We start from the raw sequence: 18,819 nt of genomic DNA on the forward strand, positions 1-18,819 counted from the left end.
TCTTAAACCACTGACATTTAACTTTCAAGACATGCTGTTTCAGAATATTATCTCATAGTAGATGCATAACTTTTTATTTCCTTCTCTCACTATTCTCCTTTTTCAATCTATAGCCACATAGTTGATAATGATTACTTGTCTGGTGCTCACTGAGTTAATTTGGTGATCTATCATCCATATTTCTTTTTGCGCCCTCCCCTTCATATGCACCTAATAGCAGCAAGCAACCAACCATTTATTTTATCCTAATGGATTTTATCTTACACCAAACAGCTTCAAATATGCTATCATCCCAAACTTTATCTCCATAGTGAACTTTTACAGGCTGCAATTCTTCTGCTACCATTAGTAGCCCCCCCCCTGAGTTCATCATCATCATCAAATTCCTGCCATGTACCCTCAAGGGGTGTACAGGATATGATAGTACTACATGAAAAAAATTACATCATTATTAATTTCCTATGTACAATTTTCCTCCAAATCAGTCTGTTACTTGTCAAGGCTCCAACATTATCAGATCTTATATTTCTATCGTCTAAAGCACTTTGTACCGTATCAATCCACCTATATCTTGGTCTTCCTCTGGGTCGTTTTGCTACCAACCTGGCAGAGAAAACTTGTTTTGCTAATCTTTCCTCACCAATTCTGTTTAAGTGACCATACCACCTGAGATTAGCTCTGCTAACACATTCCTGGATGCTGACAATGTCAAGTTCTTTCCTAATATCCTTGTTTTTAATATGATATTGCCATTGATGCCATCTGTTCACATCTCTAATCGTTCTCAGGACTCTCATATCTGCAGTCTCTAGTCTTTGGTCAAGTGTTTTACTTCTGACCCAGCTCTCAGATCCATAAGTTAAAACTGGTTTGAACACTGTCTTGTATACAGCTAATTTAGTGTTCCGACTAATTTCTCTCTTATTCCATATGAATTTATTCAATTGACTTCCTACCATACCAGCTTTGCTGATTCTGTTGTCTATTTCTATATTTAATTTACCATCTTCAGTAAAAATCGTGCCTAAATAGCTGAAATGTTTTACTTGTTCCACAGGTTCTCCATTCACAACACAGTTGACATTTTCAATGATTCTGCCTATTTTCATTGTCTTTGTCTTTTTATTGCTGACCTTCATACCATATCTATTACAACAGCTATTCAATTTAGTCAGAGAATCTTGCAGACTTATAGCAGATTTATTTAGAAGTATAACATCGTCTGCATAAAGCAAAGAGCTGACATTAACATCTCCATTTTTGATATCATGTTTAATACCACTTTGCTTCATAATGTGATCCATATAGATAATGAATAACAGAGGGGATAACGTACATCCTTGTCTCACACCAGATTTAACATTAAACCATCTTCCTGTACTTCCTTCAATTCTAACTGCTGACTTACAACTCAAATAAAGACTAAGTACTGCTTGATATAATGCCCCATTGATACCATATAACTGCAGCGTATTGAATAGCTTCTCTCTTGGCACCTTGTCATATGCCTTTTCCAAATCGACAAAACTTAAATACAGATCTTTGTTATATTCCCATGCTTTCTCGACTATTTTTCGTAAAGTGAAGATCTGATCCTGACAGCCTCTATTTGGCCTGAATCCAATTTGTTCTTCACCAAGCGTTTCTTCCACAATTCTTCTGAACCGTTTCTCAAGTATACTTGCATAGATCTTGCCAGGAACACTCAGTAGGGAAATACCTCTGTAATTCTCACATGCAGTTTTATTTCCCTTTTTATATATGGGTACTATGAGAACTCTACTCCAATCATCGGGAATTCATCCCTCTGTCCAGGCTTTCTGAACTATGCAGTGCAGCCACTGTAAGACTCTTATACCACCATACTTCAGCATTTCTGGTCGAATATCATCTACTCCTGCTGCCTTTCCACATTTCAAGATTTGATGGCTTTTACAACTTCAAGTATGGATATGTATTCCTGACTGCATGCCTGGTCAATGTTTTTTACCACTGTGCTGTCATCACTGCTTGTTTCATTTAGCAGTTTTTCAAAGTAATTACTCCATACTTCAAGGATATCATTTTCTCCCATTTTTCATGTCACCTTTATCATCTCTAATTCCTTTTACAGCACTCTTTCCTCCATTCTTAAGCTTCTTCAACAACCTCCAGAATATTTTGCCACCTTCTTGATATTTATTTTCTATATTCTTGACAAAGTCCTCCCATGACTTTTGTTTAGCTAGTTTTACACAGTGTTTAGCATTCTTGCATTTGTCTCTATATTCTCTAAGAGCACAAGCTGACTTATTTGATAGGAACTTTTGATATGCTTTCTTCTTTTCCTTCACTGCCTGTTTAACTTCCTGTGTCCACCAGGGAGTTCTGATTTTTTTATCTTTGCACACAACCTCACCACATGCCTCTCTGGCAGAATCAATCAATGTTTTCTTCAGAGTTTGCCACTGAATCTCCAAGGTTTGATTCCTGTTCTCAAACACTTTCATTTTCTTTTAAATAATCTTTCTGTATTTCGGTCTACAGTTCACATCTGAGAGCTGTTCAACTTTTATTCGCTTTAAAACTTTCTTACATGTTATTCTTTTCAATATTAAATTCAATTTTATCCTGCTCATGACTAAATAGTGATCACTTCCAATTTCAAATCCTCTGTACACTCTGGTGTCCTGCACCAGAGAGAAAACATCACTATCAACAATAACATAGTCAATGAGACTTTTCTTATTCCTAGCCTCTTCTCTCCATGTGAATTTGTGCACATTTTTATGTTGGAAGATGGTGTTAGTAATAACCAGTCCATGTCCTGAGCAGAAATCCAACATATATTTGCCATTATTATTAGCTTTGCTCTTTTCTCCAAATTTTCCAAAATATTTTTGTATGTCTCACAATCATTTCCTACTCTGCTATTTAGATCCCCAACAAGGACCAACTTTTCATTTTTCATTGTGTCTGTTGTTTTTTCTAAAGCCTCAAAAAACTCCTCCACTTCTACATTAGTAGAACCTTCTGTGGGACCATAGGCACAAATAAGTCTCATTGTCCAGTTCCCCATTCTCATATTTGCCCACATTACTCTACTTGAGACTGACTGCCATTCAAGAAGATTAGCCTCGTATTTTGTGTTGAATATTATGGCTTCTCCTTCTTTTCCTTGATTGTCATTGCCTGAATATAACATTTTGTATTTATTGCTCAGAAAGATCTCACCAGTTTTGGTCTTTTTTGTTTCAGTCACCCCTATTATGTCGTTCTGGTACTTATCTAATTCCTCCGCTAGCTCCATTTCTTTGCCATTCAGGCTTCTTACGTTGATAGTACCGATCTTTAACTCTGGTGATGTTGAGTTGGGGTTTGTTTTCAGATTTGTTCCAGTAGTTGACTTTTCGCTGTTCGTCCTGGTTCCCTGGCGAAAACAACGGGGGTCTTGTTTAACCGGGCAACGCCCCAGCCAGCATGAAATTCTGTCATGTTGTACCATCATTTTTTATTTTTCTCTTTATCCCCCCCCCCAGTTTTATTCTCTTTATCCTCCCTGAAAATGCAGTATCATTTTATATTTTATCCTGTGATCAGAGAATGAAATAAATGTATAAAGAATAAATCCTTTTTGATCTCTAGACAATTATTCTGGAATGGAATTACAAAACAACTGATGTTTAGGATCTGGGATATCTATTTTTGAGGATTTAATCCAGGAGTGAAATTGTTTTATCATATCGATACATTGTTCCAGTTAGGGGGGGAAAATAATAATATAAATATTTTTTAAATCCATGACAAAACACACATGCACACTGCTTATATCTTCTTTATATAAGCAGTTTATTTCCATTTTGTATATCACTAAATTTAAATTATCAATATTCTTTTTTCCTTCTTAATAGTAACAAGAAATATTACATCATTCTCCCCCCCACTGTCATAATTCTTAAATTCCTAAACATTTTATTTTGAACCACAATAAATGTTCCTAAGAGGAACATTTTATTTTGGTTTAAAATCATTTCAACTCTTGTCTGTGACAATATCTTCTTCTGTTACAGTTTTACTAATGCCTAAATTTCTTTGGATAATCATTTGTTTTATACAAGTTTGGTCTCTATTTTAATGTCTGGTCAGTTAATTATACAGTTCCTTGTTGCTGTACCCATGCTCCAAATTTGTCTTAATCTTCTATGCTGATTACAGAGCACGAGTACTTCTTGAATAATGCAAGATTTATTAATATAGCAATCTCTTCCTAGAATATTTTCAATTGTTTCAAATGACTGCTCATGAAAACTGTTAGTAAAAAACATACAAATCAAGAGAATCAGCAAGGATTTTGGAAAGAGGAGAAGCATTATTTGTTTTAAAACAAATGTTCTTTAGTGATATGTTATTTGAGCTGCTTCTCTCAGGCAGATTTCAAGATACTCTCTTTGTGTGCCTTGTAGGGCACACTGGTGACATGGAGGACTTACCAGAGAATGACTTCTTGAATCCACAGCTCTGTTGTTGCGGTTTAGGCATCTTTTTGCCCTACATGTGGAACCACAGCATATACTGCTGTTTTCAGTGTGAATCCAAAATTACTTCATAGTTCCATATTCAGTATTCATTTATACAGCTTCCAAGAAAGGCCTCTTCTATTCTGTGAATAATCCCCACTATATTAATTTGGTATGTTTTATTATATGATAAAAGCATATCCATCCTTTTATCATATACCATTCTCAACTTAACCAACTGGGTCCATTAGAAAAATAAAATTAAAAATCTGTCTTATTTTTCATGATTTTCATTACACAGTCCTTGATCATCTACACCAGCAGTCAGGTCTAGATGATCAAGGGTCTAGATCATCTAGACCTGAGGGCCGCATGCCGCCCACAAAGCACTTTCTTGTGGCCCATGACGTCTCAAGAAAAGATTAAAAAAAGAGGATGGTTGCCTTTTATAAAAAAAAACACAAATACTGTAACTGTATTTATTCGAATATAACTCGTATCCCTGATTTTACTTTATGAAAAAAGAAATTAAAAAGTTTTGCATATACATCACACGTGAAAATAAAGTTTAACCACTTTCGCATTGGGACGATAACTCACTCCCGGCAGTAAACAACACACCTTCACCAACTGCCACTATGTTGCATATAGAAGAAAAAAAAGTAGTTTTATTGTAGCTCTGAATAAAGTACAGACACGTTTGCTGTCTGTGTAATATATTTCTCAACATGTGTAATATTTTTTTAGTGCAATTAGAGACAACTAGGAAAAAACGGCACTAACTAATGAATCGCATGTTTCCTCCCACAATAATCATGCTGTTTAGATTCAAGTCAAAACATATGTTGCACCAGCAAACACAGTATCTAACTAAAACTATTGTTTTTAAGTTAGATCTGTGTGAGTGCACCCCATAACTCAAATGCAAAGCTGCAATAAAATACATAAACATGTTAAAACTAAGACATATAGAGTGAATTGTTATGGCAGTTTCAGATATTATGGAATTTGTTTTCAACTCAAAAATGATTGGCTTGACTTTGTGTTTTGGTAACTCAATCTTTTGTCAATACTGCACCAATCATATGCACATGTTCATAGCTGCTCTATCTCTATCGGCATACCATTGTTGTTTATTTCACGCTTTGTTTTTACTTCTCATTAGTAATTCGTGAAGGGTTGTTCACTACATATATAAAATCTTGTAAATTACTTGTGGAATAATGGGAAACAAGATGATGCTATTTGAGTAAATGACTTTGACAATGCACACAAAGAAACCGCTCTCGAGACCGGAAGTACCAATAATGAATAGGAGATTCATGGTAAGCATCCCCATTTTCAATTTTTTCCTGAAAACTTTAGTTTCCAAAAATCCCTTCATATATCTCACACCACGATTTTTTAGCTTTAATTTTGGGGAGAAAAGTGCGAGTTATATACGAGTAAATACAGTATCGATTTATTCGTTTTCACACGACATTTGTAGTTACAATATGGATGCAATGACCTGCTTAATATAATTGCAATAATGAAAAAATTATATCACAATTTCAATATTAGATCCAATCCTAATCAATCGTAAACTATATCTATGCTTTCATTGTTAATTTATAGCACTGAAAAAATTGAATTCTATTGGGTACCAGTTGTAACCAACAGAATTCAATTCCAGCTATTCACGTGATGCACAGCATATTACGCTTCATACGAATCCAAGCTATGAGTTTATAATTGCCTGCTACAGTCAATCAGTGATCTTAGAAGCACATGTCAGTGCACCGAACTCAATTCAACGACAACTTAGCAGTGAGAGAATCCTTTTTTCTATAATTTTTTATTTGCAATAGTATCGTGCACTGATCTACAGTTTTGTGCATTTTTTACTCAAACAATTTTATAAAAATTGTTATTAATAATATAATTATTCACCCAGGCAATGTCTCTTTCTAAGCAACAAGAAAAAGAAAAATTGCTGATGAGGGGAGAAAATTTCAAGAAAACTGGGAATTGAATTACTTCTGCACTGAAACAAAGGACAAAATTGTGTGTATAATTTGTAACGAAACAATTAATGTCACCAAAGAATATAATATAAAAAGGCACTATGATAAAATTCACGAAGAAAAAGTAAAAAGTATGTTGTTCACTTCAAAGTGAACAACATACTTTTCAAGTTGAACAACAAAGTGAACAACAAATATTTTCAAAAATTATGAAAGACAATTAATCAGCAGTGGGAGCCAGTTATGAAATCTTTAGTTTATTGGCGAAACCTTCCAACCTTTTCGTGACGGTTTCTTGGTTAAGGAGTGTATGATAAAAGCAGCCGAAAATGTCTGTCCCAAAAATGTGCAAGTATTTCGCCATATTTCTTTGTCCAGAAATACTGTATCGAAAGAATAACCAAAATGGCAAATAATCTGCATGACCAGTTGCAAGAAATATCCGCAAAGGTACAGCGGTTTTCAATTGCACTTCACAAAAGTTTCGATATTCACGACATGGTTCAAGTTTCTGCATTTCTTCGGGCTTGCGACGACAATATGAATATTTCTGAAGAGTTCTTGGAAGTGATTCCCATCCATGGAATCACTACAGGGGAAGGCATTTTTGACACCGTGTCAAGCATTTTGGAAAATTACCAACTTCCTCTGAATAGGTTCATAGCTGTGACAACCGATGATGCTCAAGCAATGACAGGCAAATATAACAGTTTTCTATCCAGATTTGCAACAAAGTTAAAGGAAATGTATCCAGACATTCCAAAAATTGCAATCTTTCCACAGCATTTTTCATCAGCAGGTTCTGTGCTCTAAATTATTGGAAATGAGCAGCGTACTCAAGTCTGTGACAAATACTGTGAACTTCATTAGATCCAGAGGCCTCAACCAGTTTGCACAATTTCTTAAACATTTGGAGAGTGAATTTGAATGGCTACCTTATTACACAGAGATTCGTTGGTTAGCTTGTCATAATGTTCTAAAAAGCTTTTGTTTTTTACTTTTAGAGGAGATCAAATTATTCCTAGAAATGAAAAATCATGATGTTGTACTTCTTAATGTTCAGACATGGGTACAAGATCTAGCATTCTTAGTTGATATTACAGGAGATTTGAATGATTTAAATATCAGACTTCAGGAAAAAGATCAGTTAATAACACACATGTATGATGCACTGGCAAGTTTTAGATGTAAATTAGTTTTGTTTCAAAATCATTTAAAAGAGAAATTTTTAAAACAGAAATCAAAGTTTTCTCAATATTGTCCCAAACCAGAAAAGATTAAAGAGAATTTGATTCTTGATTTAAAGATTTTAAGGAGCAAGAAGTGTTTTCACTTTTTACAGATCCTTTTTTTCCTTTAATTTTGAAAAAGCTCTTATTTGTATACAAATGGAACTTATTGATTTCCAAAATGATTCCATTCTAAAAGCGAAATAAAATACCAAGAAGTTGGTGTTCCAAAAATATACAGTTATTTAGGTCAAAAATATCCGGAAATAAAAAAGTTTGCGGCAAATATTCTATGTTATTTTGGAAGCACCTATTTATGTGAACAATTATTCTCATGTATGAAGGGTAAGAAAACAGCCCACAGATCAAGATTAACTGACTTCAATCTTTCCGCCATAATGAAGGTCATATGCTCTCAATCTTTGAGTCCAAATTTTGGCAAGCTGGTTAACAATAAACGTTGTCCAGTGTCGAAAAAAAAAAATACTACAATTAAATTACTAAAATATTATTATTATTACGAAACACCTCCAGGGAATCCAAAGAATCATCGATGGAGGGCACCTACTCTAAAACTCTCTGTCTCCACCAACTACAACAAACCCAAACTGCCATCATCATCTACACCAATGCCATCTACCGCACATCACCACTAGTATTTTCACAGATAATCACGAACATCCATGCCCATGGCGGGATTAGAGCCCGTATCCTTTTTGCTGGAGAGCGGATACACAGACCACAAGGCCAACCAGGACGACAAGTATTATGCAAGTATATATATTTTAACCCGAAAATATTATCATTTTTTCCCAAAATAATTTCATTAACATTTAAAAAATTCCCAAATATATAGAACCCCCCCCCCAAAAAAATAGAAGTATTTTATTTCAACAAAAACACACACACAAAAAAATTCAAACTAACGCAAGGCTCTGTAAAGTTTCGTGATGGTTATTAATGAGCGATTATATACTGTTTTTAGACTATATTTTGTTTATTCAAATAAAATTTAATTTCGGTTTAATTTGGTTTAAATGCTATTATAAATATTAATATAATAAAAATAGTCTTCATTTTTTTTTTTTTTCTGAGTTGTCATGATCATTATACTATTATTTAATGTCATGTAATGACTTAGAATAAATAAAATGTTTGTTTTAATTTTCCAATTTATTTATACTCATTCCTTCATTTTCCTTCGATTCTAATTAGTGCTGTTTTTTTTAATCAAAAAATTTTTTGCAGCCCATTTGAGATACAGTTTTATGGCAAATGGCCCACGGTCCAATTGAGTTCAACACTCCTGATCTAGACTATGACCAAGCTGGCATGACATTCTATAAAATTTCCTTCACATCTGTCTAGTATATTATACTAGACAGATAAGGAGCATTACTCAGCATCAGCATTCAATCTAAAAAAAATTAAGCTACTTTTGCATTTACCACACCTTAACTACGATAAAGTATATTCAATGTTATTTCATTAAATTATGCAAGTTAATCAAGTAAAATTATCCATACACAACAATTTCAAGACATTAAGATAACAAACATGTTAAAGTTACTTGAATTACAAAACATCAAATGAAAGGAAAAACTAAAAATTTGTTCATACCAGATTGTTCATTAATTTTTTTAAATGAACAGGAAGCTTTGAAGGTATTTCTGTTTTTAAGTCCAGCTTAATGTTTGCTTTATGTATCTTTTGTCTCTTTTCAAGATGTATTAATCGATATTTTTTTGATTGTGGCTGGAAACTAAAAAGGAGAGAAAACACAATAATGTAACTTGTAAAAATAAAACATATAAAAGATATGGTAAATATATCATGAAAATATCAAACCTCTACTTATTCTTATAATCATGTACACCCTAAAAGTAAAGAATTAAAATCAGATTTTATTTAATATATCATCAAATTCCTGATATGTACCCTCAGGTGGTGCAGAGGATAATTATGATGGTACTACATCAAAAAGTTATACCATTACTAACTTCTGATCAATAATTTTCCTACAAATTAATCTGTTATCTGTCAAGACAACAATACTATCAGATCTTATAATTCTATAGGTTCACCATTCAGGATACAGTTGATGTTTCTACCTATTTTCAGTCCTTTTATTACTGATTTCCATATCAAACCTATTACAACAGTTATTCAATTCACTCTGAGAATCTTGCAGACTTATATGGAATTTATGCAGGAGTATAACATTATCTGCATAAAGTAAAGAGCTAAGATTAACATCATCAATTTTGATAGATTTAACCTCCCTACCGGCCAATGTGTGGATGAAATAGTGACACCAAATTGCACTTCTTATCCATGTTATTCAATGGGTTTTAGAGCTTCGTATCCAGATTTATATGGACGTCTATAGATGTCGTGGCCAGTTGGGGGGTTAATACCATTTTCCTTTTTATTGTGATCCATATAGATAATGGATAATAGCAGGGTTAATATTTACCCTTGTTCACACCTGATTTTACTCCAAACCATATTCCTGTACCTCCTTCAATTCTAAATGCAGATTTACAGCTTAAATAGACACAATGATTTGCTTGATATTATGTCCCATCTACACCATATAACTATAGTATTTTGAAGAGCTTTTGTTGTGTCCCAATTTACGATTTCTACTCTAATCTTACAAATTCCTTTTATCTATATTCTTCTAACTTCTATGCCCGAGATTTTACCAAAACTTATACCAATATCTAAGTTATTGCTCCCCGTAGTACCCCTAATATTTGCATTTACACTGCGCCTTTTGGGATATTTAGTTTAGGACAGGGGTCGGCAACCTGCGGCTCGCGAGCCACATGCGGCTCTTTGGATGTGAAGCTGCGGCTCTTTAGTTCCATATGCAAATATTATTTATTTTATCAAAAAAAAAATTTAAAAATCGTTCTGAATCAATTAACGAGGATTAGGCACAGATTCTATCTCTCAGCCACTTGTACTCGCTTTTCACCGCACCCCTCCCCCGTGACACGCATCGTCACTGTCGTCAGTCCGTCGGAAGCTCTCGGAAGTTTATATGTTTGGCAATTTTCATTGATTTCGGCATAGCTGGGCATAACACCTTTACTCGTAAACTAAGTATCTAATATTTGCCAAAATTAAAAAAAAAAAACTAAAATGTGCAGACTGCGCCATGATAAACACGTTCTGACAAGTCCGTTCGTGCCAGTCGGCGATCACCGCACACGGGAGGCGACCACAGATGCGACGAAACTATGTACTTATAGTCAATCAGTACGTGAGAGAGTGAGACAAACAGTGTTTCGTGTCTAAATTATTTATTTTAATAATTAAATTATTAGAGAATTATTTATTTTATTTAGGTAGGTATTTTTAATTGGGAAATATCGTTGTAAAATGTTTTTTGATAAATTATATTTCATTATGCCTAGCTTCTCGTATCCGCTAAAACAGTACAAGATAGAATAGCTAAAATGTCTTCAAATGTAACATATTTGCAGGTGGAAGATATTCAACCTTCTTCTGCCTTATCACTTGCTATAGATGAGTCTTGCGACATAAAAGACACGGCACAAGTTGCCCTTTTTGTCAGGTATATGTCTTCCCAAGGTCCAAAAGAAGAACTTCTAGGATTGCTACCGCTCTCGGGACAAACTAGAGGGGAAGATATAGCGAATGCCGTGCAAAAATGCCTTGAGGACAATAAGATCTTGTGGCTCTTCAAAAACTTTTTAAAATTTTGTGGCTCTTTAAAAACTTTGAAATTTTGTAAATTGTAATTTTTGACTCTTCCGACTCAAAAGGTTGCCGACCCCGGGTTTAGGATATTACATACATAAACAAGGAGAAAGAACTCAAATATATCTGAAAGTGTAACTATTGCAGTCGTGACACTTAACTCGATTCTCAACTTAAATTTTCCACGTGACTAAGTACAATATTTTCAAGTGGTTATCAACTGCACCATTTATGTTGTCATAAATAGGGAGAAAGTCAATCTCGAATATATCTCTTAGTATTTAAATATTATTGCAGTCGTGACTCTTAATCTCTTTCCTAACATTAAATTTCCCGTGTGATTAGGTACGATGATTTTAAGCGGTGCATTGTATTAGCAATATCAGACAACTCTTTTATCATTGAACAAAAGGTTTATTAAGTTTCTAAACATGGTACAATTCAAATACTAAACTAAAATACTTATAGACTAACATTAAATCATTACAAGCAATATGGCTATTTGTGATTATGCCGCCATACACATTAATTCATAAATTCACCTGATGTGAACAAATTAGATCAATTTACACTATCTGATTATTAATACTGAAGTAGATTAACAAATCATTCACTGCTAACACATACTTGTGACATTTCAATTATTTTATACATTACATTAGGCATTCAATTCTTAGGATACGTAATTACTTAATTCACACTATTCCATTATACCGTTATTTGCACTAACACACACTTATGTCATTTAAATATCTTGTGCAATATAATAGACATGCAAAAATACCTTAGGACTCTTAATCATTCACAAATCTTTAACACTAGTCAATCTACACATAACACATTCTATCATATACTAAAGTCCTAGTATAACTTCAACAGTTCTATATTGGAATCACGATACTTTTCACAGACAAATTTCTAGCTAACATAGGTTATGATTTACAGTACCTTTCTTGAGCTTTTCGTATGGGCCTTTATTCTTTTCCAAACAAACCTTTGGTATAACTTCTCGTAACTCTGGAATACTTTAACACACATATATTTGCTCTACTATCAGCAACGAGGACATCGATCTCTTTACAGCTTTCGGCTTTGTGTAGTTATCACTAGCGTCGAAACAAAGAAGATCCCTCCTTTTCTAGGACTCTATGGCAATTTTTCCTTTGCTTCCTACTCGGGAAAACGGGAATCGAAATCCCGCTCACTTTCGTTTCCGTGTTGTGACGAGGAGATATCACCCCTGTTGTCACTCAGGAAAACCCCGTGAACTCCACTGGAACCAAAACCAAACTCCAAGGCCAAAAGCGACTATCCGAAAAAAGTCCCCCCCCCAGGGGGTTACCAACCCTTTTATAGCTGCTCCCCTTACGGCACCTTTTCTTACTTCCTTTCTCCTCCTTCTACTTGTTTTTTAATCATCGACCAATTAGGGTGGCGTTTTCTCGCCAAACGTCATTTGATCGGCAAGCCCGTTCCCAATGTTTCAATCTGGGGATCGGCCCTAAGCAATAGCTTTGCTTTTCTTGTGCTAGCCTGACTTAATCCCCTTTCAAACTTTTTCTATGAATTCTACTTAATAACTTAATCTCTCACATAACGTATTTTATGACTCACCCCTTTCTATAGGATTTTTATAAACAAACATCAAACATAATTTTATTAAGGAATAATAAAACACAAATACATTTTTTTTTATAAAACTATAAAGGTTAAATACAGTTTCATATATTTTTTTTTGTTTATTTCATATGTAACTGGAAACACTCCTACCTTTTTAGATTTTCCCAACTATTTCCAGTCTTATTTCGAAATATCCTACAAAATTCTTTCACTGCATCTTGTAATGAAGCAAAAGGAGTTTTCTGAAACTGTCCTCTATCTCCAACACGCCCCCATCGAGTAAAAAGGATATATAAATCTTTAGCTTTCTGCCTAAGGAGCTATAAAAGAATGTTTACTGATATATAATTTAAAGTATTGCTATTAAGAATGGTTATTATTACAATAACAGAAAATGTTGTGTGAAAATAAGAAATGTGATTAAGTCATTATAATAAGAGATATTTCATGCAAGACAATTAAGAAAACTTTCTATTTCAGGCAAAATTTTTGGTTAAGCCTCATGGCTGTCTTCTGTGACAGAAAGAAAGAAGGTTTACATTTACAGGTACAGAGAATATATAACATGAAGCAGATGAGTTTAGTCTGCCTACCATTGTAGTACAACAGGCTTAAGCTAGAAAAGGAACAAACTACTGCTTCACTAATTCTGATTGTTTTATCTTTATAATGTGTGTTTCACCATATGATGTGAACAGGAGGCATTAATTAATTCCTTATTCTATGCAAATATGCTATTTCTCTTAAATAAATCTTTGCAAGTATTAAAAAGTCTATAGTCAAGCTAAATAATAAGTGGCAAATATGGCAAAAATTGTCAATATTATGCAAATAGGCAAGAACTCTTAAAAATGTGAACTGCATTCTCAGCAGTGAATCCATAGAACTAGTTAGACATTTCATACAGTTATAATTTTCAGTAAGACAGCAAATTAAATATGGAATCACATAATGAATAAGTAAGACTGGTTTAGTAGGAAGCCAGCTGAATAAAGTTATAGGGAATAAGAGAGAAATCAGGAGTTTTATTTCTCCCAGAAATAAAACTGCAAAAGTTGTATAGGATAGCATTTCTAGTCTCCTCTCAGATCCACAAGATGTGGATCTGAGAGATGGACTAGAAATAAAACAGGGGTCCAAAGACTCATCGAGGGAGGACACCTACTCCACCACTTAATTCACCGACCAAATCAACTGCAACTACCATCATCAACTACTGACCACTAATATTTCTTTTTGTCTATATACAGGATGAAAAACCAGTTTCTGGGAGAAAAAAAACAAACCTTCAATTGAATAAAATCCATATAAAGATTCCTCCCATCACAACATAAATCGAACTTAGGCCTTTTCCAATAGAATGGCTCAACATATCATCGTTCTTCCAACTGCACTAGGGAGGTGCTTTTGATGACAAGAAATATATTCTTTTTAAAATCCTGATTTTAACCATTTCACTGAGATATGATTATAATTAGAATGAAAACAAGAGTTTAATTTGTTGTCAAGTATAATTTACTTTCCTTCCCAGTAGAAAATCTTACTAAAACTATCTCTGATTATAATAGCATAGTGATCCACCATTTTCCATTCGTATATGGATATATGGCATGCGACATTGAGAAAGATCTCATAAATGCATGAGATCCATTGAATATGGTGAAAGATGCTTTTCATCTCAAAATACATGAAATCACTTGGACTTTTTTTGCACTGACATGACAAAGTAAAATAGGTCTTTTTAGTTATACCTTAGCAAATGGCTGATTGTATGGTTCTGGCCAATTTGTTTTCTTTCAGTATCAAAAATTCAGGAAAACAGAAAGCTGTGGTTGAGATTTTAGCAAAGCTGTACCCTAAAGTGTCCACAATTGCTTTGAGTTCAGCAACTATACATCCATTATGTTCCAGGGTAGATGAATAGTATATTCTATATTTACTTTTCATTTTCCAGATGTTATCCTACACATCTTTTGCACTAGTTGGATAATCAAATCCATGAGCTACAAGATTTAATACAATAGGGAATCTCCAAAATATATTCCACGTTCTGTCTTCATCATTTTTTTTTTTCGGCTGCTAGGTACTCTGTGTAGGAGAATGCAGTTTATGTGATGATATAAAACAAACCACAGGAAAAGGATAATTTCCAAATATGTTTTCTTAAATAACCATATAAACAGCAAGATTAGCAGATGAGCAAATTTTAAGATCTATTGCAGAATATGCATGTGTAGGCAATTGCATCCATTATTAAGAAGGGAAAGATCATTATTGTCGTGCATATGGTAAATGATATGGCCTCATTCATTCATGTTGTCAATATCAAATAGACTTTGTTTAAAGTTTAAATTAAAAAAAAAAACTTTCAACATCTATCTCTGATCCAGAATATTTTAATAATAAAGAGATACACCTTTCACTACTTGGATATGGGAAATATGACTTCTGCATTACTTCAATTTGGGCATCTCTTCTGGGTCTGGCTCCTAATGATGAGACCTCAATAAAGGTTGAAACCAGTCTGGGTAGTGGCCCTTCTCATAATGGAAAGGGTGTGTGCTTTGAATTTTGGGATATTAAGGCAACTGATGTGAAGTCAGCTTCTATATACAAGTAGCCGAGTCGTGAAAATACTTCGCATGCAAACTTTGTTTGTTTGCACTCGGATAAAGGATTAAATTAAGAACATAATTTCTTGGCATCTTTAATTTATACCAGACTGCTGTGTCCATTAAAGTTATCAATAAGAAGAATGGGTTAAGCCAATTGCAATATAAGATTATCTGGTTGGTTGATTTATAGTCTATTAGGGCAAGGAGAACAAAGGCCATAATGTGACTATTTCAAAGGTTACCGAAGTACAAAAGGTATTAATAAATAATCATAAAGAGAAATTAGTAAATAATGTTATGTACAAAAAAATGAAGTTAAACAATGCAGTATCTACATATAAATAGAATTTATAATCAAAATGGTTTGAATAAATTCTTTGTAAATAAGTTAAGGATGTCATGCAATTTGTCAAGTCTGATAACATCTGCCTTAAGTGTATTACGGCTTGGCCAGATAAGTGAAAATTTCATTCCCCTCTCTCCTCTGAAGTGTTAGCACTCCATCAGAATATGATAAATGGTGAGATGCAAGTGTTATTTTTGCATCTTGGTGGATCACGGCCCTTGGTAAATAAGAATTTGTAAGATGATTATGACCTATGTGGAGCTTAGCTAGAACTCCTCTTTTGTTTCTAGGTTGATTAGAATGCCAATGCCTAACTTCAGGCTTAATCTCATACAGTTTGTTTGTCAGTGCTTCTGCCATGATAACTGCCATTGAATAATTAGCTTTGGTGTTATAAACTGTCTGTAGTCTAAATATGGGCTTGTTAAACACTTCATCTAGCAGCTGCAGGCTCATTTTCCTTAATTCGAAATTGGCTGAGAATTCAGCATGACTGAACATCAAAATTCAGGGTCTTCATTTTATACAACAGTTGTAAAATCTTACAAAGCACTGTGTGGATTGTAGGCTGGAGAAGAGATGACCAATAAAGAACTCAATAAGTCTATATAAATTGCACACTTTTGGTATCAGTTATATATATATATATATGCACAAGTGCAAGCTGAATGGCATACAACTCTGCTGTATAATTACTACAATTAAGTGGGATCTGTTTGGATGTTATAATGTCAGGAGTCACAGCAGCACATCCAACAGAGGACTCAGATCTTTTAACTATCAGTACAGAAGGACAAGAAAAACTGAGTGGGCTGCTCTGTATGCATTCAACAATTGCAGATGACAGGTTGCAGGAAGGAGTGCAAACATGCTATGGAGAAATTTTATGTTTGGTGTGGGTAATATTCTCTGAATTTATGCTAATAGCTTGGCATGAATGTTAAATAATTTCTTTAACACACATACCCAAGGGATATATGGCAGTTTTACATATTTCACAATAATCAAAATATCGAGTCTCCTATGTGGAGAAAAGATACTAGTCCACATAAGATGTTCTGAAAGAGACTATTTTTAGGGCATAGTTAACAGGCAACTGTTTTCTTCTAAGTGATAGAGCCAGTTCATTTGCTTCAACATAAAAACTTATGAGTGAGCGCTGTGCACTAGGAACCAGTAGCTATCTGAATAATCGGATAATGAATGGGATCCAACCTTTACAGGCTACTCTGCCTTGCTATAGACTTGAGACATAATCCAGCTTTAAATGTCTAAGTGCATGATAAAGACAAAGCAATAAACATTAATTGGGAAGCATTTGGTAAAAGATAGAGTGTGAAAGAGATTCAATGTCTTCTTGCACTTTTCTCTTAGTTGAGGGACCATCTGATTTAACTTAAAAAACTAGTGGTAATTTTAGGAAAAATAACATCAGCAGGATGGAAGTAGCAGAGGATGCTTAGGTGGATGTGCGGTGTGACCAGAAAGGATCGTTTGAGAAATGACTATGTGAGAGGAACAGTGAAAGTTACGAACTTAGGAGCAAAGATACAGGAGGCAAGGTTGAGATGGTCTGGTCATGTGATGAGGAGGGAGGACGAATATGTGGGAAGAAGGATCATGTAGATGGATGTGCAAGGAAGGAGGAAGCGTGGACGACCAAAGAAGAGTTGGAGGGAGCTAGTAGAAGAGGACTTGAGGATGAAGAAATTGGATGTGGTGACAGCCCAAGACAAGAGAATGTGGAGGAGACTCATCATGAACAGTGACCCCACTTAAGTGGGAGAAGCTGAAGAAGATTGTAAGAAGAGATCCTAAGTTTTAAAAGAGGTAAACCGTGAGTAGACATATCGGTACCCAATAAATAACGAAAAAAACTCACGTAGAAAGATTATTTATTAGTATAATTTTCGCCTGTGTGTCACAGGCATCTTCAGTACATTAAGCTCAAAATTAAACACTAACTGATAATTCCAAAAAGCACCACCTAAGTAGCTGGTGTAAGATAACTAAAAAGGTCAACTTTCCTAAAAAAAAAAAAAATTAATACAATAAAAAGTTAGGAAAGATTAGCTGATCTGTGAAGTACTATCTCCCATAAAGGGGACAGACGTAAGCCGTCGGATCTGTTTAAGTTAGGAGAATGAAGTAGAGTTTCACATGTTTCTTTATAAAGGCGTTCCATGAGAAACTGACTTTTGTGAAGAACTCTTGTCTTTCTCCAATGAACTCTGTGTCTAGTGAAGATGGCATGTTCAGAAAGTCCAGACTTTTCAGGTTTAAAGTATTCAATATAAGATTGGTGTTCTTCTAACCGAATAGAGGCGGATCTTCCCGTTTGTCCGAAATAAGATAATCCTCAAGAGCACGGAATCTGGTATTTTCCTCTGTGTTTGAAGAGGAAGACATATTAAAACTACTCAAAGTTCTTTTGTTCTACAGACGATCTTTTACAGAAAGAACTACAATATATAACTTCTTCCTTTCTATCTAATGGTTATAAGAATTGCTTCATTAAAAGAACTGAGTAGTTTTAATATGTCTTCCTCTTCAAACACAGGAAATAACACGCATTACTATCCCTTATGTACAAGGCATCAGTGAACGTATAGCAAACGTTTTAAAACCACTGAATATTTTTGTTGCCTTTCGACTGTTTAGAAAAATCTCCACCTTTCTCACTTCTCCTAAGGACAAGCTTCCACATCTTAATCATCCAGGTATCTACCAGATTCCGTGCTCTTGTGGATTATCTTATTTCGGACAAATGGGAAG

The 18,819-nt window shown here is 34.3% G+C and overlaps 1 protein-coding gene across 1 annotated transcript in view; it reads right to left on the minus strand.

The window, feature by feature from the left end:
- Positions 1-18,819, minus strand: part of LOC150102348 (poly [ADP-ribose] polymerase tankyrase-like) — a 1,002,656-nt gene that overhangs the window by 178,371 nt on the left and 805,466 nt on the right. The window contains 2 exon segments of the mRNA XM_090399561.1: positions 9,352-9,493; positions 13,234-13,403. Of these exon segments, the coding sequence (XP_090255687.1) occupies positions 9,352-9,493; positions 13,234-13,403 (312 nt within the window).

This window comes from Typopeltis vanoorti, chromosome 10, assembly GCF_054136105.1.
Source record: "Typopeltis vanoorti isolate ZY-2024b chromosome 10, IOZ_Tvanoo_1.0, whole genome shotgun sequence".
In the NCBI taxonomy this organism is placed as follows: Eukaryota; Metazoa; Arthropoda; class Arachnida; order Uropygi; family Thelyphonidae; genus Typopeltis; species Typopeltis vanoorti.